The sequence below is a fragment of the Xenopus laevis genome, chromosome 4S (assembly GCF_017654675.1).
Source record: "Xenopus laevis strain J_2021 chromosome 4S, Xenopus_laevis_v10.1, whole genome shotgun sequence".
Lineage (NCBI taxonomy): Eukaryota > Metazoa > Chordata > Amphibia > Anura > Pipidae > Xenopus > Xenopus laevis.
This window is the reverse complement of record NC_054378.1, coordinates 7,828,551-7,852,543: the sequence shown is the minus strand read 5'-3', so window position 1 is coordinate 7,852,543 and position 23,993 is coordinate 7,828,551. Positions and strand designations below refer to the sequence as shown.

The following is a 23,993-nucleotide window of genomic DNA, read 5'->3' as shown; positions in this document are numbered from 1 at the left end:
AGGGGAGGTTCTCTGGTTAATTTGGGGTGCAGCAGATTCTGGTGGGTAAACCTCATGGCCTCTGCAGCAGGACATAAATATATATATTATTGTAATCTTTATTCCCTTCCACAAATGAACGCATGTGTCTCTGCTTTACAGATCTGGAGGAGTTCAGTATACAAGCACGTAACTGGTAAGGTTAATTCCAGATTAAAGGGCACCAAAGGTGTGGGCTAATAGAGCCTGCATTCCGGTTGGGGATAACAGTAGTTTTTAGTAGTAGTTTTTTTTTTTTTAATCGATTTGTGGCACATTTTCATTATGAAACATACGAGTGACCGTACGTAGGTGCGAGTAGCGCAACAATTAAAGCACTTAAAAAAGAAAAAAAAAACTACTGTTATCCCACTAATGTTATTAGCCCACATCTTTGGTTGGGCATAACATTTTTACCCAACAGGTGCCCTTTAAATTTCCTTCCGCCTCTCTAGGCACCTCTTACCTGCTCTATAAATCCCAGTGTTCCCCGGGCTCCAGATCTTGCTCATTGCACTAAGGGACAAGCTCGTTACCAGGACAACACAAATGTTTTATTCCACTCTTTATTGGACATTTCCATCAGATATCTCACACTTTGTGAAACCAAACTTTTTTTTATTCTACAAATATTTCTAGGGGAAGGGGACAGGAAAGGGTTAACCGTATTTTATTCCAGATAGAAAATAATTTAACATGTCTAAAACTCCGTATGCTCATGCTTCGACATAACATATAGCCTTTAGTTAAAGGGCAAGTAGCCGGCGGTCATTGCCTTCTCTCTTTTGTTCTCACCACATATTTGATAACGTGACTAGATTATGAATTCTCAAACCTGTGTTGCCTATGGGCAGGGTGCAAATGGGCTGTTTTGGTAATATGATAGAGAATATATAACAAAGCTTTTATTTACAGGACTTGAGCATATGAACAATTATTAACCAATATATTTCTGGATGTCTTACCAGCACTAAAGGTTGTTAATGGGATTCTGTCATGATTTTTATTGCTAAATTACACTGCAAATAATTCACTCTACAATATAAAATGTCATTCCTGAACCAGCAAGTGTATTTTTTTAGTTATAATATTGGTGTGTAGGTGCATCTCAGGTCATTTTGTCTGGTCATGTGCTTTCAGAAAGAGCCAGCACTTTAGGATGGAACTGCTTTTTGGCAGGCTGTTGTTTCTCCTACTCAATGTAACTGAAGGTGTCTCAGTGGGACCTGGATTTTACTATTGAGTGTCGTTCTTAGATCTACCAGGCAGCTGTTATCTTGTGTTAGGGAGCTGTTATCTGGTTACCTTCATTATTCTGTTGTTAGGCTGCTAACAACTTGCAGTAAAGAAGTTTATCAGAGCACAAGTCACATGACTGGGGGCAGCTGGGAAACTGACAATATGTCTAGCCCCATGTCAGATTTCAAAATTAAATATATAAAAAAAAAAAAAAATCTGTTTTGCTCTTTTGAGAAACGGATTTCATTGCAGAATTCTGCTGGAGCAGCACTATTAACTGATAAATTTTGAAGAAGAAAAAAAAACATTTTTCCCATGACAGTATAACTTTAATTTACATGTGCATTTAGGCATTACTTGCCCTTTAAATGTAACCAGTACCAACGAGCCGGATGATCTTGCTCATGATTGTACAGCGGTCTCAGTTGGTACCTTCTCTCCCAGAGTGGTTTGGCATGCACTGCTCTCAGACTTGTTGGAACGTAGGGGTTAAATATTTCAGTACAGGAAGTATTTGTGCAATAGCTGGTTGGCTAAGACTTCACAAGTATCAGAGCAGTACCTTGCCCTCAGTGTTAATCAAGTCGATTTTGTATGGATCAATAAAACATATGAATTTGGTGGCTGGCTGGACCGGTGCTTGGGGGCTCTGTAGTCAGGAGAACAGGTTAAAGGAGAAGTAAACCTTTAAAACAAGTGAATGTAAAATTGATGAAGGTGCTGTTCTAAGAACTTTTGCAATGTACATTCATTTTTTATTTTGTTTTTATTCCTAAGCAGATCAGAGCAGCCTCTTACTTTCGCCTGACAACTTACTTGACTACTTGGTGGTCAGACTGGTGGGAAACTGACCAGCAGGTGGCGCTGTTGTAACAAAATGTGTTCATATTAACAGTACATGTATCCCTAAAGTGCTTAGAATAGCCGCCCTCATCAATTTTACATTCACTTATTTTAAAGGTTTACTTATCCTTTAATGATTGCAGTAGTCTGGCAGGAGTAGCTATTGCACTGAAAGCATTATATAAGGGGGAGAACATCACTTAGACTTAGCAAATCCAACGCGGTCATTAGCACGATCAAAGACGCTGTAATACTGGCCAATGAAAACGTCTCCAAGTATCCAGAGGGGTCCGGCAGGAGGAGGGATGTTAAGACCCATGAAGCCACTGAGGCAGATGGTACTGCCCCGTTGGGATACCTTTGGGGGCGGAAGAGAGAAACAGAAGAGTCAGTGTTGTCACGGCAATGCCCATTGTGCTTATACTTTGTACTCCTCTATAATAGAATGGTTGAAAAAAGGTTGTTGCGATCTACTTAGGACAAAGCCAGCCTTATTGTCAATGACAGATACATTGGGGCAAATTTACTAAGGGGCGAAGTGGCAGTTGCTAACGAGAGAATTAAAAAACAAAAAAAAAAAAAATCACCAAAACAGCAATTCACAAGGACATCCCTAATTTACGAAAATGCTCAGCACTAACGAAGTTTTGCTCCCTTTTGCCAGGCGAATTTTCACCCAAGCGAACGATCGTTACTCCGAAAATCCATCAAAATGCGAAGTTTCCATTACGTTTCCCCTATCGCCAGAGTCTGCTTAGCCAGGTTATACCTAGCGAACTGATAAGATGAAACTACATCCACCTTAATCTTATGTCAGTGACATCATATCCTGTATGCCGAAAAGTCATTAAAAAAAACAAAAAAAAAAAAACGCTAGACTGGTAAATATATTTTTTAAACAAAATTTGTAAATTTGTTTTAGGGTGGGCTCATGCCTAGGACAATAGAGGATCTCTCTTGTCTTTATTTTGTAGGGATGCACCGAATCCTGAATTCGGCGTAAAAGATTCGGAAATTAGGATTCGGTTCGGCCGGGCAGAAGGATTCGGCCGAACAGAATCCTGCTGAGAATGGCCGAACCGAATCCTGGATTCTGTGCATCCCTATTTCGCTTCCTTGAACATTTTTAATAAGTGGCCACTTCAAGCAATTTCACCAACATCACTACTAAAAACACATATATATGACCCGCCATATTAAAATTGACGTAAGCTAAGGGGCCGATTCACTAACTTCGAGTGAAGGATTCGAAGTAAAAAAAACTTCGAATTTCTAAGTATGTTTTGGGCTACTTCGACCTTCGAATCGAAGGATTCGTAGTAAAAATCGTTCGACTATTCGACCATTCGATAGTCGAAGTACCGTCTCTTTAAAAAAAACTTCGACCCCCTAGTTCGCCATCTAAAAGCTACCGAAGTCAATGTTAGCCTATGGGGAAGGTCCCCATAGGCTTGGCTAACTTTTTTTGATCGAAGGATATTCCTTCGATTGTTGGATTTAAATCGTTCGATTCGAAGGATTTAATCGTTCGATCGAAGGAATAATCCTTCGATCGTACGATCGTACTATTTGCGCTAAATCCTTCGACTTCGATATTCGAAGGATTTCAATTCCCAGTCGAATATCGAGGGTTAATTAACCCTCGATATTCGACCCTTAGTGAATCAGCCCCTAAGTGTGTTAAAGTTTCTCTAGGAAGAAAGTAACGCTATCGAAAGTTCACTTAGAAATGCTCGCGCTGACTGCCGAGACGTAACTTTGCACTTTAATAAATACGCATATGCGCTGCAAATTAACATCTAACAAAGTTTGTGAGAAGTGTGGCGGAGCCTTCCAAGGCAAAAATTCGCCCTTTAGTAAATTTGCCCCATAGAGGGCAGTGCCAAATATTCCCAACGTCTTATAATAGATAAAGGGACACTGGCCACTCGAGTTGCCGATGTTTCATTGGAAAGTCTTGACTTGAATGAGGTTATGCTACTATCTAATAAAAGGGGCCACATTACTTGTCACACAACCACAGTATGAATAAGTCACTAGCATATTATATAACATAGTAACCCCTCCTCTTAACAGGCCCAGGCTGCCAACCTTAAGATTTTGGCAAATGCCAGAGTGGCTGCTTTGGAATTTTTTAGTATAAAAATAAAAACTGGGTAAATAGACAGTCTGTGCAAAATAAAAAAATGTTTTCGAATATAGTTAAATGAATAAAAATGTAATGTACAAAGGCTGGAGTGACTGGATGTGTAACATAACAGCCAGGACACTACTTCCTGCTTTGCAGCTCTCTAGCTTTCCACTGATTGGTTACCAGGCAGTAAGGATGCACTGAATCCAGGATTCGGCTTTTTCAGCAGGATTCGGCCAAATACTTCTGCCTGGCCGAACCCTAATTTGCATATGCAAATTAGGGGTGGGAGGAAATTGCGTGACTGTCACAAAACAAGGAAGTAAAATAAAATGTTTTTCCTTCCCACCCATAATTTGCATATGCAAATTAGGATTTGGCTGAATCTTTTGGGGGTTCGGATGAATCCAAAATAGTGGATTCCATGCAGGTCACATGGGTCATAACTGTTGCTTTCGTTTCTGATCTGAATGCTGAGGATCAATTGCAAACTCACTGAACAGTTATGTCCCATGTGGCCCCCCTTATAGTCGCTGACTAACTCAGTTAGAGAGCTGAAAGCAGGAAGTAGTGTTCTGGCTATTATGTTACACATCCACTCACTCCAGTCTTTATACATTACATTTTTGCCTAACTAACTATATTAGAAATATTATTTATTTTCCACAGTTTTTATTTTTACACTGAACTGTTCCTTTAAGGGTCTGGCCACACAAGCAGATTTGGGGAGATTAGTCGCCCCCCCCCCAGCGACAAATCTCCCCGATCTGCCCTCCGGCTAAAATGAAGGGGAAGGCAGTTCGGGGAGATTGTCGCCAGGAGATTTGTCGCTGGGGGGCCATAGATAATCACTATTTAGTCAGATGCTGGGGTTGGCCTCGGTGTACTTGAATCCCAGGGATTATTTGTAGGGATGCACCGAATCCACTATTTTGGATTCGGCCGAACCCCCGAATCCTTCGTGAAAGATTTGGCCGAATACCGAACCAAAATCCTAATTTGCCTATGTAAATTAGGGGTGGGAAGGGAAAAATGCAATTTCTCGCCCGTCCCTAATTTGCATATGCAAATTAGGATTCCGATACGGTTCTGCCGGGAAAAAGGATATGGCCGACTCCGAAACCTGCTGTAAAAGGCAGAATCCTGGCCGAATCCCGAACGGAATCCTGGATAACCCTAATTATTTGTAATGCTAGTCCAGGCCTGCTCCCTACTCACTAAAGCTGAAATGTACTCACCTTCATTATATACTGCTCCCCTGTCAGGGTGTAAACCTGTCCCCCGAGTGTCAGGCTGATAACAGGCAACGTGGGGATCTTATCACACTGCACCATATACTGCAAAAGAGATTACACTGGTGATTCATTCAGCTCAAGAGGAGAACATAAAATCAAAGGTTGTCTCAGTCTGCCTCCATTACAGATCATGGAAATGGAATAATCTCAGCAATAACCATATCTGTGACAAATATACACCATGTCGGCCATTGTCCTAATGCAAACACTTTCTCACCTGTCCCTGGATTAACGGGACGGCACCGATAGCTTTCTGTAGGGCTGTCACTTCCTCCAAAGGACCAGTGATCAATGAAGTCCCGGTGTCCACAATAGCCTCACAGCCCCCCTTGCACAGTGTCAGCTGATCCCCAACTCCCAACCTGTAGAAGTAACGCCATGGAGAGTTATCCAAGGACATTGTGGTGCATTACATGACATTACGCACTGGATTACACTGGAGTGCATGACAACATAAGGCATTGGTTAAAAGGAAGTACAACAGGTATGGGACCCGTTATCCAGAATGGTCGGGACCTGCGGTTTTCCCTTATTTGGACCTTCATACCTTAAGTCTACTAGAAAATCATGTAAACATTAAATAAACCCAATAGGCTGGTTTTGCTTCCAATAAGGATTAATTATATCTTCGTTTGAATCAAGTTCAGTGAAAGTTCGATTTTAAGGCTAAGGGAAACACCTGGTGATTCGGGAAGATTCTTTGGGGCAACTAATCTCGCCAAACGGCTTCCCCCTGTCTTGCGCCAGCTATAATGAAAAGTCGCCTGCCACATGGCACACGCGGCGCTTCGCCTCACAAGGAAATTTTGGGCAACTTCGGAATACGAATCGACGCGTGTCATGCCGCAGGCGACTTTTCCTTATAGCCGGCGCAAGACAGGGGAAAGCCGTTCGGGGAGATTAGTAGCCCCAAAGAAGAGTCGATTAGTTGCCAGGCGACTAAATCTTCTTGCCAGGTGTGCCCTTACCCTAAAGTCCCCCGATTTTGAGTTTTCCCGCATTTTACATTTTTTATTTGTGGTCCCGCTAATTTATAATGCATTTTAACGGGTGCATTTCCATGATTTTAAGTTATCTTTTCCTGGATTTTACATCAAAATGCTGTCCAGATGTACCCAAAAACTGCTTTTTTCCTCTATAAATGTTATTATTTGTGAAAAAGGTTTAAAATACTAACCAGATGTACAGTATATACTCCGTTCTGCCCCTTATACAGTCCTGCACCAATCACTTATTGCTTTAGGTTGTGACAGAGTCTTGCACTTGCCCCCCATAGTGTAACGTTAACACTGCAATGTTTACCCTTGTTATTAACACAGTAAATATTGTATCTCAAAGTAAAACCGACTCCTGTGCTTATAATCTTTCAGTACTTGATGAAAAATATACTTTAAAGGAGAACTAAACCCTTAAAATAAATAGGGCTAAAAATGCCATATTTTATATAGTGAACTTATTGCACGAGGCTAAAGTGTCATCTTGTCAATAGCAGCAATGATCCAGGACTTCAAACTTGTCACAGGGGGTCACCATCTTGGAAAGTGTCTGTGACACTCACATGCTCAGTGGGCTCTGATTGGCTGTTGAGAAGCTAAGCTTAGGGCTCGTCACTAATTATCCAGCAGAAAATGAGCTTCCCTGGCTGTAATATAAGCTGATGCTACAGGTTTGCTGATTATTAAATTCTGATGCTAATTGCACTGGTTTCTGTGCTGCCATGTAGTAATTATGTGTATTAATTACTAATCAGCCTTATATTGTGACATTTCTATTCTATGTGTACTGTATATTGTGAGTGGCTCCCTAAGCTCAGTAAGTGACAGCAGCACAGAGCATGTGCAGTGAATCAGCAGAAAAGAAGATGGGGAGCTACTGGGGCATCTTTGGAGACACAGATCTTTACTGCTAAAGGGCTGTGGTTGCCTTGGGCTGGTACAGAAGCACAAAATATAATGTACAACATTGCTAGCCTACTTCTTTAGTTAAGCTTTAGTTCTCCTTTAGCACATTTTCCTGATTTTCAATTTTTCCCGTATTTAAAATAATTTTTTCCTGGTCCCCTGAAAAACATTAAATGGGGGTTCTACTGTACAAGTTACACAGAAAAAGGAAATTAAAAGAAATTTGGATTATTTGGGTAAAATGGAGTCTGGCTAAAGGGTTTCCAGATAACAGATCCCATACCTGTAATATGGAACCACAGATCAAACTGGTATTAACTAGCCAAATTATCTGCACAATTATCTGCACGAGGAAGCACAGAGTCGAAGCATTTATTACTTACTGGTCCATGTGAATCTGCCAGTATGCCTTACGAGTCACGTTCAAATAGTGAAAATCTCCAGTGTAGTATTTGGGGTCTGTGCCTCCTAGAAGCAGCTCTCCCCCAGGTTGCGTGTCTGGATTTCTATGAATGAAAGCAGCAAACATTAGGAATATTCCAAGAAGCAATTTCGAGAGCTGTAGCAACGTTGGATAGGGTCTAACAACTTCTAGAAAAACCCTCACCACTCCAAATTAGGAGATAAATGGGAGGTAGTTTTTGATCCGGATCCTTAAAAAGGGAAAAATAGAAAGAAAGCACTGGGGCCAAAAATATTTTATTTTATTAAGTAGGTTTGTTTTTATAATGCAGCAACTCTGCTATGTTCAGCCATCTTTTTTATGTAAGCAAGGCCCACCTGGTGGGCACAATTGTTGTACAGGTACGGGACCTGTTATCCAAAATGCTCAGGACCTGGGGTTTTCCGGATAACGGATCTTACCGTAATTTGGATCTTCATACCTTAAAGGGATACTGTCATGGGAAAAAACATTTTTTTCAAAATGAATCAGTTAATAGTGCTGCTCCAACAGAATTCTGCACTGAAATCCATTTCTCAAAAGAGCAAACAGATTTTTTATATTCAATTTTGAAATCTGACATGGGGCTAGACATATTGTCAATTTCCCAGCTGCCCCAAGTCATGTGACTTGTGCTCTGAAAAACTTCAATCACTCTTTACTGCTGTACTGCAAGTTGGAGTGATATCACCCCCTCCCTTTTCCCCCCCAGCAGCCAAACAAAAGAACAATGGAAAGGTAACCAGATAGCAGCTCCCTAACACAAGATAACAGCTGCCTGGTAGATCTAAGAACAGCACTCAATAGTAAAAACCCATGTCCCACTAAGACACATTCAGTTACATTGAGATGGAAAAACAGCAGCCTGCCAGAAAGCAATTCTCTCCTAAAGTGAAGGCACAAGTCACATGACCAGGGGCAGCTGGGAAACTGACAATATGTCTAGCCCCATGTCAGATTTCAAAATTGAATATAAAAAAATCTGTTTGCTCTTTTGAGAAATGGATTTTCATTAACTGGTTCTTTTTGAAAAAAACGTTTTTTCCCATGACAGTATCCCTTTAAATCTACTAGAAAATCCATGGAAACATGAAATAAACCCAATAGGCTGGTTTTGCTTCCAATAAGGATTAATTATATCTTAGTTTGGATTAAGTACAAGCTACGGTTTTATTATTACAGAGAAAAAAGGAAATCAATTCAAAATCTGGATTTTTTTTTGATTGTAATGGAGTCTATGGGAGACAGCCTTTACGTAATTCGGAGCTTTCTGGATAAAAGGTTTCCGGATAACTGATACCAAACCTGTATTATTAAAGCTGGCCATACATGGTAAAATCCTATCAATCAACTTGGCACCAAGGTTTCTGTTCCTTTTTTGGCTATAACGCACCGCAAAGAACCACATCTAAGAATGTGTGAGATTCCTTCATGTAGAAAATTATTCAATTTCTAAGAGCTTAAATATGAAGTTCTATGTACAGAAATGTAAGTCATCTTGGTTAATCAGTAACCATCATAAACCGTCATAAGACTCAAGGGTAATAAGGAAGATTTATCAGTCTTTTATTCACCTTGGGAACATACCATGTGCAGTGTTCATTCCTTCTCTAGAAAACCCTTCCTGTGTTGTGAAATAAGCAAATATTTCCAATAGCCATTTGTTATATTATATAAAGGGGTTGCACCTTTAAATTAACTTTTAGTATGGTGTAGAGTGTAATTTGCAGTTGCTGTTCGTTTTTTATTTGTGTGTTTATTTTTTTAGCATTCTGCAGCTCTCCAATTTGCAATTTTGGCAATCCAGTTGCTAGGATCCAAATTCCCCTAGCAACCTTGCATTGATTTGAAGAAGACACGGAACCATGAACAGGAGAGGCACTGAATAGAAGGATGAGCAATAAATAAATATTAATGTGTAGCCTTACAGAGCATTTGTTTTTATACTGGGTCAGTGACCCTCATTTGAAAGCTGAAAAATGAATAAGAAGGCAAATAATTCAAAAACTATAAAAAAGGTAAAACAAAGGCCAACTGAAAAGTTGCTTAGAATTAATCATTCTAAAGCATAACGACATGAATCTGATTTGTACTATATTTGTTGCTCATCAGTAAGAGAATTGCTGTTAAATGGACAGTAAACGCCCTTGTTCAGTATAATGAATAGGGCTTGTGAACATTCTTTTTACTTGAATCACAAAATCTTTGGGTTTTGTAAGACAAACAGGGACGTTGGAACTGCTCCAGGTGTGCGCTTAGCGAGTAAAAATAATTGGATTACCAGGGCACAGATAATCCCCCTGCAAAATGGATATTAGTTTATCTTTGCAACGATCTCACAAGGACCAACTTCAATCTCCCTATTGCCCAAGAAATAAAAAATTGATTTTGTCTGGATTTCTATGAATGAACATTAGGCAAAAACTATGTTCAGCACAATCCCGATTTCATTGAACTCATGTTGAGGACATCAAAAACTGGCAATGCTGGTACTTGCGCTAAAGCAAGTATGAAATTCTACTATTTATGAATACTATATGCCCTTTAAACTTAACTTATCCAAGCGCCCATTTAGACGGTTTGCTCCGTATTAATAGCAGATTTTCTCACCGGTTCAAGTAAAAAGAGAAGACGTTGGACTCCACCAGCTTTTGAGCCATGATGTTGTCAAACACAGGACTGACCCCGTCCACAGAGATTATGGGGTAAGCCATGCCCAAGATGCCATCGAACTTGGCAGCAATGAAGGTGACACCAGGCTGCTTTATAGCTTCTCCAAAAAGCTGCTCCTTTATGCCCAGGTTTCCGATCTGTTTCCATGAGTGAAAGAGAAAAAGTGTTAGAAGGTAGACTAAATGTCCATTAATAGTCTGACTGCTACTTGTACTCATTCATCTGACAGTCCATCTACCCTTCTGCATCTCCACTGACAGAAATAACCTTACTTTCCTTTATCCTTTAATTAGAAGTTGGCCCACTGGGGTTGCTCTCTTTTCTCACTCATCCCATGGGTCAACTACTCCGGACCAGTTTACTACAAAAAAAATAAGTAAATAAGGCATACCGGGGCCATAAAATCTCCTTAAAGGAAAACTTTACCCTAAAAACTAATGTGGCTAAAAATTACATATTTTATATAGTGAACTTATTGCACGAGGCTAAAGTTTCAGCTTGTCAATAGCAGCAATGATCCAGGACTTCAAACTTGTCACAGGGGGTCACCATCTTGGAAAGTGTCTGTGACACTCACATGCTCAGTGGGCTCTGATTGGCTGTTGAGAAGCTAAGCTTAGGGCTCGTCACTAATTATCCAGCAGAAAATGAGCTTCCCTGGCTGTAATATAAGCTGATGCTACAGGTTTACTGATTATTAAATTCTGATGCTAATTGCACTGGTTTCTGTGCTGCCATGTAGTAATTATGTGTATTAATTACTAATCAGCCTTATATTGTGACATTTCTATTCTATGTGTACTGTATATTGTGAGTGGCTCCCTAAGCTCAGTAAGTGACAGCAGCACAGAGCATGTGCAGTGAATCAGCAGAAAAGAAGATGGGGAGCTACTGGGGCATCTTTGGAGACACAGATCTTTACTGCTAAAGGGCTGTGGTTGCCTTGGGCTGGTACACAAGCCCAAAACATTTCTACCTACTTCATTAGTTAAGCTTTAGTTCTCATTTAGGGGCCACATCCGACTCACCGTTACAGTGTCTTTACTCAAGTATCCAGAGAGGCTCCCAGTGCCATACTGGATAGCAAACTCTGTGCCATTCTTCACGTATGTGGAGGATTTGGAAGAATCATACTTATGGTGCATCCCTGCAGTAGAAAGAGAAGGCTCAGCAAAGGTATAGCACAGACATGTGTGTCTAAATTAAAGGGACACTAAACCTAGCAGAAATGTGACCTCATCTCCAAATGAGCCGTCTTTGGCCAATTAAGTGGTGGGTCCATATTGGGCTGATTTTATCATTTTGACATTTGGTCAGCCCAATCAAAATCAGAATGGTCCCATGATGAAATAGAAGTCGTGGAAGGCGTTTCATGTCGGGCCCATGTATAGGCCAATAGTTGCGGATTTAAAGGAGAGAGAGTGGGTGGACTACATCTGGTTATGTATAGTTCTACAACCTAGGGTGTTTTATATTTAAAGAAACAACCTTCTTATAGGGCTTTTGGAGCATAAATAATTGCTCTGTTCACAGAGGCTCAAGCTAAATTACACATTTGGCTACATGTTATTTGGATATGGCATTTATGAGACATAAAATTAATTGCATGGAGTAAGCAACTGTTGCAGCTGATCAGGTTACTCACAACAAGCAATATCAAACATAGAGCAGTGGACTGAAGGCACCCAGAGGTTGGAGGATCCTGTGTCGAACACAACTGTGAAGGTTTGGGGAGGTGTGCCAATGCCAATCTCGCCATAGTACTGAGCCTGCAGATAAATAACCCAAATCAGACACTTCTGAGCAAAGATCTGGCACTTTATTGATTTTCATTATTACAGATAAAAACAACAACATGTAAACAGCAACTTGTGTGTCGTTGATAAATATCTCTGTACATCTTCTTACATAGATCATCTAAGAGTATCTAGTCACTGCCTTCATCTAGTATGGGATTGCTTTGAGCTGTACCATTCTGCTGTATGGTGTGTTAGAGCTCAGTGTTCTCAGATTCTAATTGGATAATTCTCTTGCATATGTAATTACATTCCTGCTGCCTAATAAGCAGGGATAGGGGGCCCCAATCAAGTTTAACATCTCCTCTAATGAACCCCTAGAATTAATTGGCTGATCTTTTCAAACAATTGACACTTTTAGCTATTGCCTGGTTTCCAAAGTCAGAAGTCAATGTCATCCCATCTAGTACTTACATCCAAGTAATTCATTAGAGCCTCGGGTGTGGCTTTCCCATTGGGAGGGAATCCAGTGGAATATTTCAAAGGCATCCCATTTCCCAGTAATTCCTTCGCATCCCCACCAGCTTCAGTCAAGGTGTGCCGGATAGAAGGAAATTTCTTTAATGCGATCCTGCAGACAGAAAACAGTTGTTGGCTTAGGCATGTTGCACCATGCTACAAGATCAGAATAACTTGAATCTAGTGTTAAAATTCTATAGAAATATGGAAGAACAAGAGAGAGACGCCATTACTTGCACTCTTCTAATACTGTTGTTGTCCTTTTGTTTCTGGCATGGCCTTCCAATAACAACTCTGCACAATAGCATAAGCCTCAACACCATTATGGCCTTCACAAAGAAAGGGGCTTAGCCTAGCCCTACCAATTTCCATTACCCTGATTTCCAATCATCTTTACTTGGTGGTTCTCCCTCCATTAATGATGAAGCTTCTGGTTCCCCGGAGGAACCAGTCAATTCTTTCTGCAAAAATCCAAGAAAGGCAATTTTCTCAAGGTCTCAATGGGAGGTTGGTAGAAAGCCTTCTGATTGGAGACAATACTTCTAAAACACCTGTCTCCCCAAGGCCCCTGTCTGGTTTATTTCTCTTTAACTTCAAACCCCACGTCCTGGATAAATAGGTAGAGCAGTTGTACAATTGCCAGGTCTTTGGACACCAAACCTCCAGTTTCCACAACCTTCTGAGCTCAACATGTCTGAGCTTACTCTGTCAGAGGTCCCCAACCTTTTGAACCCATGAGCAACATTCATATGTAAAAGGAGGTGAAAAGCAACCATAACATGAAAAATGGGGTTCTTGGGGTGCTAAATAAGTGCTGTGTGTCTATTTGGAAGCCCCTACGTGGACGGTCAACCTACAGGAGGCTCAGTATGGCATTAAATGTGTTTTTTATGCAACTAAAACTTGCCTCCAAGCCTGGGATTCAAAAATAAGCTCCTGCTTTGAGGCCACTGGGAGCAACATTCAAGGGCTTGGTGAGTAACATGTTGCTCATGAGCCACTGGTTGGGGATCACGGTTCTATGTTATTAAAGTTCAATAGAGACAATAAAACGTTGCTAAATGTATAGTTACTGTAACCCACAGCAACAAACAAAACTGATTAGTCAAGTCTGATTAATGTAAAGCCATTTTTAATTGGTTGTCCTGATGTAGTTGGGGCAAACGAATGCCCAAGGCTAGAATGTGAACAACATTATTTTTTTGTTCTCATCAGGATCTGTGGTCTGCGTTGCCGAGATGCAACAGGAAGAGATAACGGCAAGATTCATTATCTCAGCCAGCACTACTGGGGTACACGAGAGCAGCTGTAGCACGGAGTCTCAAGAATGAATCCTTTTTTATATATCTTTTATCCCCAACCCCAGTTCCCAAGTTTGAATGAATGGGATTTGTTACGCACACAAATACTGGAATGCAAACTAATTAAGACCGCAGTAATGTCCACTGCACCCACGGTAGTGTCCTGCAGCGGGTAGGGAACCCGCGGGTACCCACAAGTTACCCGCAAAAACCTGCGGTACCATGCGGGTTGCCGGTAGAAATTTCGGAAGCAGGTATAGACTCGGATCTCCAGGTTTGCGGATCTTCTCAATAGGGAGTTTTACTCCTTTTTTTCTGATCACGCCTACTTCTGGTTTACAATGACAGCCCTTCCCGTTTCTTGATGATCAGCAGGTTCCAAATTAGATTGCGGATAAGGTACTTGCGGGTCAGGTAGCGGGTAAGTATGCGTGTTGCGGGTTTGGGTTTAACAAATTGGTTCCGCGCAGGACTCTAACCCACGGGTCCCAAGCAGCTGCTGGGTCTGCTGTCTTAAAGGAATTGTTCAGTATAAAAACTGGGTAAATATATAGGCTGTGCAAAATAAATATATATCTCTATCTATCTATCTATATATGACATCAGGATATCTTCGGGACTTCTCCCATTGACATCTACATGAACTCGGCAGGTCTGAGTTGAAGTACTTTTTTATTCAGACGTTTTACACCCTTCGGGTTTAATAAATCCAGAAAATTTTTAGTTTTTTCCCCACGCAAAAAAAATTGTGTTTTACCCCTTTAAAAAGGTCAAGTAGATAAATTTGGACTTTGATAAAAAAAAAAAAACCCTTGGTCTTATTAGAGAGGCCCTGGTTTGAATTATATTGTTGGTTGCATGTGACTGAGGACTTCTTGTGCGCCCAAAGAAGTCATCCCTTGTCCTTGTAAAAAGTGCTGTCTAAATGTTCTCCTTTACTCTTTACTTACAAATGGGGGGTGTAGTTTCCCTTTAGACCATACAATAAAATTGTCTATGAGCGCAGGAAGTGAGTGGATCCCAAATGAAGCAGAAAGCACTCAGACAAGCTGCATTGTGTGTGCTAAACCCTATGACTTGTGGTTTCATGTTGCCTCGCCTCATGCTCACTATCTGTCATCTTCCCCGTGACTCCTCTCTTCGCAGCCGATGTGTAAAGTCGCCACACTCACACTTCTTGTTAAAAACGGCAACATTTTGTAAGACTTCGTTTAACCAACTTCGACCAATACCAGTGTATGAGAAATAATAATACTCATTATCTTCATCATATAGATGTCAGAGGGGGGTGGTAGCTGTAGTTCTGCAGCAGCTGGAGTATGAAAGGTTAACTATCCCTGTGATCACCTTGTTTGGAATTAATATAATATATCATGCTCTGGACCCTGCAAACCATATCCATGCTTAAAGAAATAGTAACACCAAAAAAAATAAAGTGTTTTAATGAAAATATATATAAAAACAGCAACATTTCGTAGCCAATTTCGACCAAACCTAGTGTCTGAGAAATATATATTTTTTTTTATCTCATCATATAGATTTGTTGCATCAAGAAAATGAATGTCAGAGGGATAAGGCCAGGGGATGTCGGTAGCTGCAGTTCTGCAGCAGCTGGAGCACGAAAGGTTAACTATCCCTGTAATTATCTTGTTTGGCCTTAATATAATATATCATGCTTTTGACCCTGCAAACAATATCCCTGTTTTAATAAAAATATAACGTAGTATTGCATTGCACTGGTAAAACTGGTGTGTTTGCTTCAGGAACACTACTATAATTTATATAGACAAGCTGATGTGTAGCCATGGGGGCAGCCATTCAAGCACAGGATACACAGTAGATAACAGATAAGTACTACTATAGTTTATATAAACAAGCTGCTGTGTAGCCATGGGGGCAGCCATTCAAGCACAGGATACACAGTAGATAACAGATAAGTATTACTATAGTTTATATAAACAAGCTGCTGTGTAGCCATGGGGGCAGCCATTCAAGCACAGGATACACAGTAGATAACAGATAAGTACTACTATAGTTTATATAAACAAGCTGCTGTGTAGCCATGGGGGCAGCCATTCAAGCACAGGATACACAGTAGATAACAGATAAGTACTACTATAGTTTATATAAACAAGCTGCTGTGTAGTCATGGGGGTAGCCATTCAAGCACAGGATAAACAGTAGATAACAAATCAGTACTACTATAGTTTATATAAACAAGCTGCTGTGTAGCCATGGGGGCAGCCATTCAAGCACAGGATACACAGTAGATAACATAAGTTCTGAAGAATCCCATTGTATACTACAGAGATTATCTTTTATCTGCTGTGTATCCTGTGCTTGAATGGCTGCCCCCATGGCTACACAGCAGCTTGTTTATATAAACTATAGTAGTATTTATCTGTTATCTATTGTGTATCATGCACTTTAATGGCTGTCCCATGGCTACACAGCAGCTTGTTTATATAAACTATAGTAGTACTTATCTGTTATCTACTGTGTATCCTGTGCTTGAATGGCTGCCCCCATGGCTACACAGCAGCGTGTTTATATAAACTATAGTAGTATTTATCTGTTATCTATTGTGTATCATGCACTTTAATGGCTGTCCCATGGCTACACAGCAGCTTGTTTATATAAACTATAGTAGTACTTATCTGTTATCTACTGTGTATCCTGTGCTTGAATTGCTGCCCCCATGGCTACACAGCAGCCAGTTTTACCCAGTGCAGTACTATATTTTCATTAAAACACTTTCTTTTTTTGGTTTTACTATTTCTTTAAGCACGGATATGGGTCCAGAGCATGATATATTATGTTAATTCCAAACAAGGTGATTACAGGGATAGTTAACCTTTCATACTCCAGCTGCTGCAGAACTACAGCTACCACCATCCCTCTGACATGGATTTTCTTGATGCAACAAGATCTACATGATGAAGATAAAGAAAATGATTATTTCTCATACACTGGGATTGGTCGAAGTTGATTAAACGAAGTCTTTAAAAAATGTTGATGTTTTTAACAAGAAGTGTGAGTGTGGCGACTTTACACATCGGCTGCGAAGAGAGGAGTCACGGGGAAGATGACAGATAGTGAGCATGAGGCGAGGCAACATGAAACCACAAGTCATAGGGTTTAGCACACACAATGCAGCTTGTCTGAGTGCTTTCTGCTTCAGTTGGGATCCACTCACTTCCTGCGCTCATAGACAATTTTATTGTATAGTCTAAAGGGAAACTACAACCCCCATTTGTAAGTAAAGAGGAAAGGAGAACATTTAGACAGCACATTTTACAAGGACAAGGGATGACTTCTTTGGGCGCACAAGAAGTCCTCAGTCACATGCAACCAACAATATAATTCAAACCAGGGCCTCTCTAATAAGACCAAGTTTTTTTTTTTTTATCAAAGTCCAAATTTATCTACTTGACCTTTTAAAAGGGGTAAAACACCATTTTTTCGTGGGGAAAAAAAAAACCTCAAATTTTTCAGGATTTATTAAACCCCAACGGCGTAAAATGTCTGGATAAAAAAGGACTCCCAACTGAGACCTGCTGAGTTCATGTATAAGTCAATGGGAGAAATCCCGAACATATCCTGATCTGCGCTGGGTTTCCTGCAATAATCCGAAGATTTTGTGATTTTCTGGCATCAAATACGGAAAAAAAAATTTCAGATTTCTTTTCACCATTTTACTGAGTTTTTCAGATTTCCCCAAACAAGAAATTTTCGGTAAAATGTATTGATAAATAAGGGGGGGGAAAAAACCTGTACGGAATTGATCGGAGTAGCTTTCAGAAAATAATTAAGATATTTTCGGATTTTGATCATTAACCCCCCAACTGTCAAATTCTGAACACTAAGGTCCAACCTGCAGCCTCAAAAGTGTTGCTGGACGACAGTTCAGATAATCCTTAGATGCAACATAAATGATGTTTGAAAGCATGTAAGTCAGGACTATTAACCTGTACTCCTCTTGAACTTCAGCTGTTAGGGGGTGCTGGGAGATGTAGTTCACATGACTCTCAGTCTGTAGCTCTTTATAAAAACCTGGCTCTGCAGACAGATAAGTTGCCTAGTGTGAAACGCAGAATGTCCTTACTAATAATTAACCGGAGTACTTGGTTCAATAAGTAGCACTTGTGTTATAAGTGAGAGGGCAACGTCCTCTGGAAAACTGCCAATCAACCCTCCGTATTCCATGACCTTCGTAGCCCAGCCTGCAACTCTGAGCTTTTATATCAGAGCCTGGGCTAGCCTCACTCCATTCATCCTTATAAACAATTAAGAGTTATATAGTTACATCGTTAAATTGGGTTGAAAAAAGACAAGTCCAACCCCTTCAAATGAAAACCCAGCCCCATACACATACCCCTCCATATGCTCAGATAAATTCTATATCCCCATATCTATACTAACTATAGAGTTTAGTATCACAATAGCCTTTGTATTATGTCTGTCCAAGAAATCATCCAAGTCCCTCTTATAGTCATTAACTGAATCAGCATCACAACATCACCCGGCAGTGCATTCCACAACCTCACTGTCCTCACTGTGAAGAACCCCCTACATTGCTTCAAATGAAAGTTCTTTTCTTCTAGTCTAAAGGGGAGGCCTCTGGTACGGTGATCCACTTTATGGGTAAAAAGGTCCCCTGCTATTTGTCTATAATGTCCTCTAATGTACTTGTAAAGTCTAATCATGTCCCCTCGCAAGCGCCTTTTTTCCAGAGAAAACAACCCCAACCTTGACAGTCTCCCCTCATAATTTAACTCTTCCCTCCCTCTAACCAGTTTAGTTGCACTTAGTCTCTGCACTCTCTCCAGCTCATTTATATCCCTCTTAAGGACTGGAGTCCAAAACTGCCCCCATACTCCAGATGAGGCCTCACCAGGGACCTATAAAGAGGCAGAATTATGTTTTCATCCCTTGAAAACGATGTAACTAACTATGTAATTATGTAACATTATTCCCTATATAATTTACAGAAAATGGTACATTTCACTTATAATTTATGTGTCTGTAATGATTCCTATAACTTCATATATAAAAAAAAAAAACATATATTATATATATATATATATATATATTTCACACTGTATGAGTATACTATAAAAGCAGGATTTTGGGTTTCAGTTCCACTTTGGGTCATGGTCTTCCCTGGCTCATAACACAATATTATTATCTTTTACACTGTGCCAACATATTCCTGCTACAATAATGCTTACCCCCCCCCCATACCTGTAAATGTAGGGAAATAATTACATCAGTGAGGGTAGCAGGTTTTAAACGAGGCCCCCTGAACCCCGGAGATTAGCAGCTGCTTACTTGTACAACTTAGCTGCCTATTGGGTTTTTTAAAGGAGAACTAAACCCTAAAAATGAATATGGTTAAAAATGGTCATATTTTATATAGTGAACGTACTGCACGAGGCTTAAGTTTGAGCTTGTCAATAGCAGCAATGATCCAGGACTTCAAACTTGTCACAGGGGGTCACCATCTTGGAAAGTGTCTGTGACACTCACATGCTCAGTGGGCTCTGATTGGCTGTTGAGAAGCTAAGCTTAGGGCTCGTCACTAATTATCCAGCAGAAAATGAGCTTCCCTGGCTGTAATATAAGCTGATGCTACAGGTTTGCTGATTATTCAATTCTGATGCTAATTGCACTGGTTTCTGTGCTGCCATGTAGTAATTATGTGTATTAATTACTAATCAGCCTTATATTGTGACATTTCTATTCTATGTGTACTGTATATTGTGAGTGGCTCCCTAAGCTCAGTAAGTGACAGCAGCACAGAGCATGTGCAGTGAATCAGCAGAAAAGAAGATGGGGAGCTACTGGGGCATCTTTGGAGACACAGATCTTTACTGCTAAAGGGCTGTGGTTGCCTTGGGCTGGTACAAAAGCACAAAACATCATGTACAACATTTATACCTACTTCTTTACTTTCCATAAAGGAAACCATTTGTGGCGATTCCAAACTAGACCCTAGTAAAGAAGACGGTGCTCTTTACTTTCTGCCGATTAAAACAATAGAAAGGGTCAATGCCATGTGTGTCTGTCTGTCCATCAACCCGTCGGATGAGAACACACACCCGATTGGCCAGTGTGTGGCTGCCTTTACGTAGAAGTCTGATATTCATAGAAAGCTTCATATCTCCAATATAACTTTGCGTATATATATTGGTGAATGATGCCAATGAATCAGTTTATACAGCAGCTTACGTTGCACATTTAGTTGCCCTTTAATTATCAGCACAACATACGATGACCGGCAGCAGTTTTTTTTTACATTATACTAATCATACACTTGTCTACTGCCGGGAGCTATTTATAAAGGATTAGGCGACACATAACGGTGAGAGAATTAGCGCCTGATAATGTGCGTTAACCTTTAAGAGGCATCTTCAGTTACAGTAATAATAAATAATAATATTAATAAATAATCATAATAAATAATAATCATAATAATAATGATAATAATAATAAATAATTCCTAATAATAATAATAACAACTAATAATAATAATAATAATAATATGGCAAGACAGGAATTTTGGGCATGGGGATGAGTTATGCAGATAAATAACAAAGCATGAGCAAAATCAAGTTTATCCCTCTAAACTGAACTACAACTCCCAGCAGCCTCTGTCTGCCAGGGAATGATGATGCTGGGAGTCGTAAAGCAAAAGCACAAGGAGAGGGCAATCTATAATGAGAAATAACTGAACACACACAAATACAATTAGGTGCAAAATATCCACATGGCAGCCATTGTTGTCTCACCTGATGAGAGCAGAGCCAGGGTGCAGGAGGGAGCTGCCCAGCAGAACTCCCCACAACAGCAGCTGCAAGGAAGCCATAACGGTACCAGTGCGTGACTCGGTCTCTGCTCAGTCTATTTATGTGTGTGTGAGGGTGTTTGCAATGACCCAGCATTCTGGAAGCTCATGAGATGTGTCAGCTGACTGGCCAGTCACGTGAGCGAGGGGGCGCGGCCTGTAGGCTAAAGGCGACAGTTTGTGTCCGGCTCAGACACAGAGGGAGCTTGTTTATGTCTGTGTGGTGTTAACCTGTTGTCGCTTATTGAATGGAATGTTTTCCACATGCTAAAATAAAATGGGTTTCAAATGTATTGTGAATTTCCAAATGAGACAGGAAAGGAACAAGAGGCAGGCCCTGGAGCAGAAATAGTTATTCAAGGTCCAACTGGGATCAGTGTCGGATTGTGACACCAGGGGCCCACCCAAAAACCTTTGACTAGGGGCCCACCAATTAATCTTAGACCAGGGGCCCACTCTTAGTAGCATTATTATTCCTCTCCTCACTCAACCTCTATTCTCCTAGTCTCTTTTCTTTACATACTATAATACTATAATATAATATTCCATCTCTTTAGCCACTTTGTTTTCATAGAAATAGGGAATGGCCATTAAAAAGGCCACATGTCTAGCAGCATAAGGGCCCACTGACACCTTGGCCCACCGGGACTTTTCCAGGTATACCGGTGGGCCAGTCCAACACTGACTGGGATTCAAGATAGACCCTGGCATTTCAAGTATATTGAGGCCCAAACATCCCCCCACCAGCCCACTAAATAATTACTGTCTATGGCATCTTACAGCAGCCCCTCTGGCATTTGCCAGAACTCACAGATTGCCAGTCCAGGCCTGACTGAGTCCCAAGCATCAGGGCAGGAGGCAGGGGCTTCACCATTTAGGAAGCAGATCCTGCGGCTGCAGAGGGGGCCCAGAAGGTATAGGGGCCCCATGAGGCCCTAATTCATTTAACACACCTCCCAACTGTCCTGTTTTGCGAGGGACAGTCCCACTTTTGACAGCTTAACCGGCAGTCCCGGATTTGTACTGATATGTCCTTTGTTTCTCTTTCATCTCCTGCACTGAACAGCCAGAAAAAGATTCAAAGTTTTTAACTCTTGGCAGAGGGCCCATAATAGATACTTAAAGGAGAATTAAACCCCTTATCAGGTCCGAACTGAGAATTAAACTAGGCCCTGGCATTTTAGGTACACAGAGGCCCAATCAGCCCACACAGAGGCCCAAACATCCCCCACCAGCCCCCTAAATAGTGACTTTCTATGGCACCTTATAGCTAGAGTTGCCACCTGGCCGGTATTTTAGCGGCCTAGCCGGTAAAACACCTGCCAAGGCCGGGGCCGGTATTACAAATTTGTGCATTGCCGGTAATTTGTAATACCCTGTAAAAAAAGCCCCTGGCCTGCCCCCAATTCGCAAAGATCGCAAGGAACTTACCTTTTTTCCAGCGCTGTGCGATGTTGCTCCGCCCCTTTTGCAGCACACCGCATAGCTCCGCCCCTTTTAGCATCACGGACCATCCCCTTTTGGTGCCCACCCCCACTGGCCGGTAAATTTTTTTTAATAAAGGTGGCAACCCTACTTATAGCAGCCCCTCTGACAACCCACAGATTGTCAGTCCGGACCTGCCCCTTATTAAAAAACACCCTACCCTACATATTCCCCAAAGCCAAAAGTCAGGAAAATTGCTGAACCCCAAAAGAAGACCCGATGAAGACCGAAGAAGAAGAAGATGGCGCCCGTGAACTCGTGCCGTGAATCTGCACCGAGGGGTAAGTAAAAAGTTAGGGCCATTTGCCCGGGGTAGCAGCTAGGCTGAGGGGGAGGGGGGTAGGGAGTAGGGGTTTTTTTTTCAATAAGGGGTTTACTTCTCCTTTAAGATACTTTTGTAACAGTTTTAGATAAGATAAGAACTAAGAGGTAAGGTCACACTGGGAGCTTTGGGGAGATTTTGTCGCCCACGACTAATCACCTCTTCTTTGTGGCAACTAATCTCCCCAAACTGCTTCCCCCTGTCGTCCGCCTGCTAGAATGAAAAATCGCCTGCGTCATGGCATTCACGGCGCTTCGTTTTCCGAAGTTGCCGCACACGGAAACTATATCTCCCCGAATCTCCCAGTGTAACCTTACACTAAAGGGCAATTTACCTTCATTAGCAAAACTGTAATAACACAAAAAAAACATAGAAATGTGTTCAAACTTTTCAAATTGTGTAAAATGGACATGGTTATTAGGGGGTTTGGTCACAAAATGGGCATGATCAAAAAATCTTTTTGTCCCTCTTTCTTTTTTTCAAAATGTTGGGAGGTATGATTCATATACAGTTTCAATAAATATTGGTAAAACACGTCAACCTTTAAACATTTTTGGGCCTAAAAAATAATTTGCTGTGGGACCCCAGTAATATCTGTTTATGCCACTGGCAAGAGAACTGCAATGTAATTTGCCTGTTCTTTAAAACCCAGAGGCCTATAGAGAATTCCATTTGTTTGAAAATATTGGAAGAAAAGACATTTTTCCCCCAGGGTTCCTTCTCCTTGGCATACTAATGAGGAGAGTGTTTGCTGGAGGACTTGATTTTAAATACACTACATATGCTAATGGATAGTGTAGGACTGACGTACAATGAGGGGCCTTTACGTGGCATGTGAGCTTACATATTTTGGTCAAAGAGTGGTACTAACACCTCATTTTTTGTAATAATGATTTTTAAAGGCAAACCGTGTGCTGGCAATTTTTCTCTTTTTGTATACAAATATCGGCTTTTTAATCGTTTATAGTAGTTTGGCAACTCCGGAGTGTGGGTTAGACCGATCACTGGCACAACGGTGCTTCTCATGTACAAATGGTAGCCAAATATTGCCTATAGCTGCCACTTAGCCTTTAAAAAAGGGAATTATTTACAGGTGTATGTTAATTGGCTCGGGCTGGAAGGGGTGATTCGCCTTTTAAGTAAACTTTTAGTTTGTTATAGAATGGCCAAGGCTAAGCAACTTCTAAATTGGTCTTCATCATTTATTTTCTTAGGGTAGGACTACACGGGCGTTTCTGTGC

General features: G+C 40.9%; 1 protein-coding gene across 1 annotated transcript; it reads right to left on the bottom strand.

Moving 5' to 3' along the window:
* Window positions 1-1,564: 1,564 nt before the first annotated feature.
* On the bottom strand, window positions 1,565-20,970 carry MGC82347 (protein; the record flags this gene model as incomplete). The annotated part of the gene is given in 9 exon segments (NM_001091934.1): window positions 1,565-2,458; window positions 5,470-5,568; window positions 5,744-5,888; window positions 7,811-7,933; window positions 10,480-10,679; window positions 11,571-11,689; window positions 12,188-12,311; window positions 12,753-12,909; window positions 20,890-20,970. Coding segments are annotated over 9 exon segments (1,206 nt in total). The 3' UTR covers window positions 1,565-2,296.
* Window positions 20,971-23,993: the final 3,023 nt, after the last annotated feature.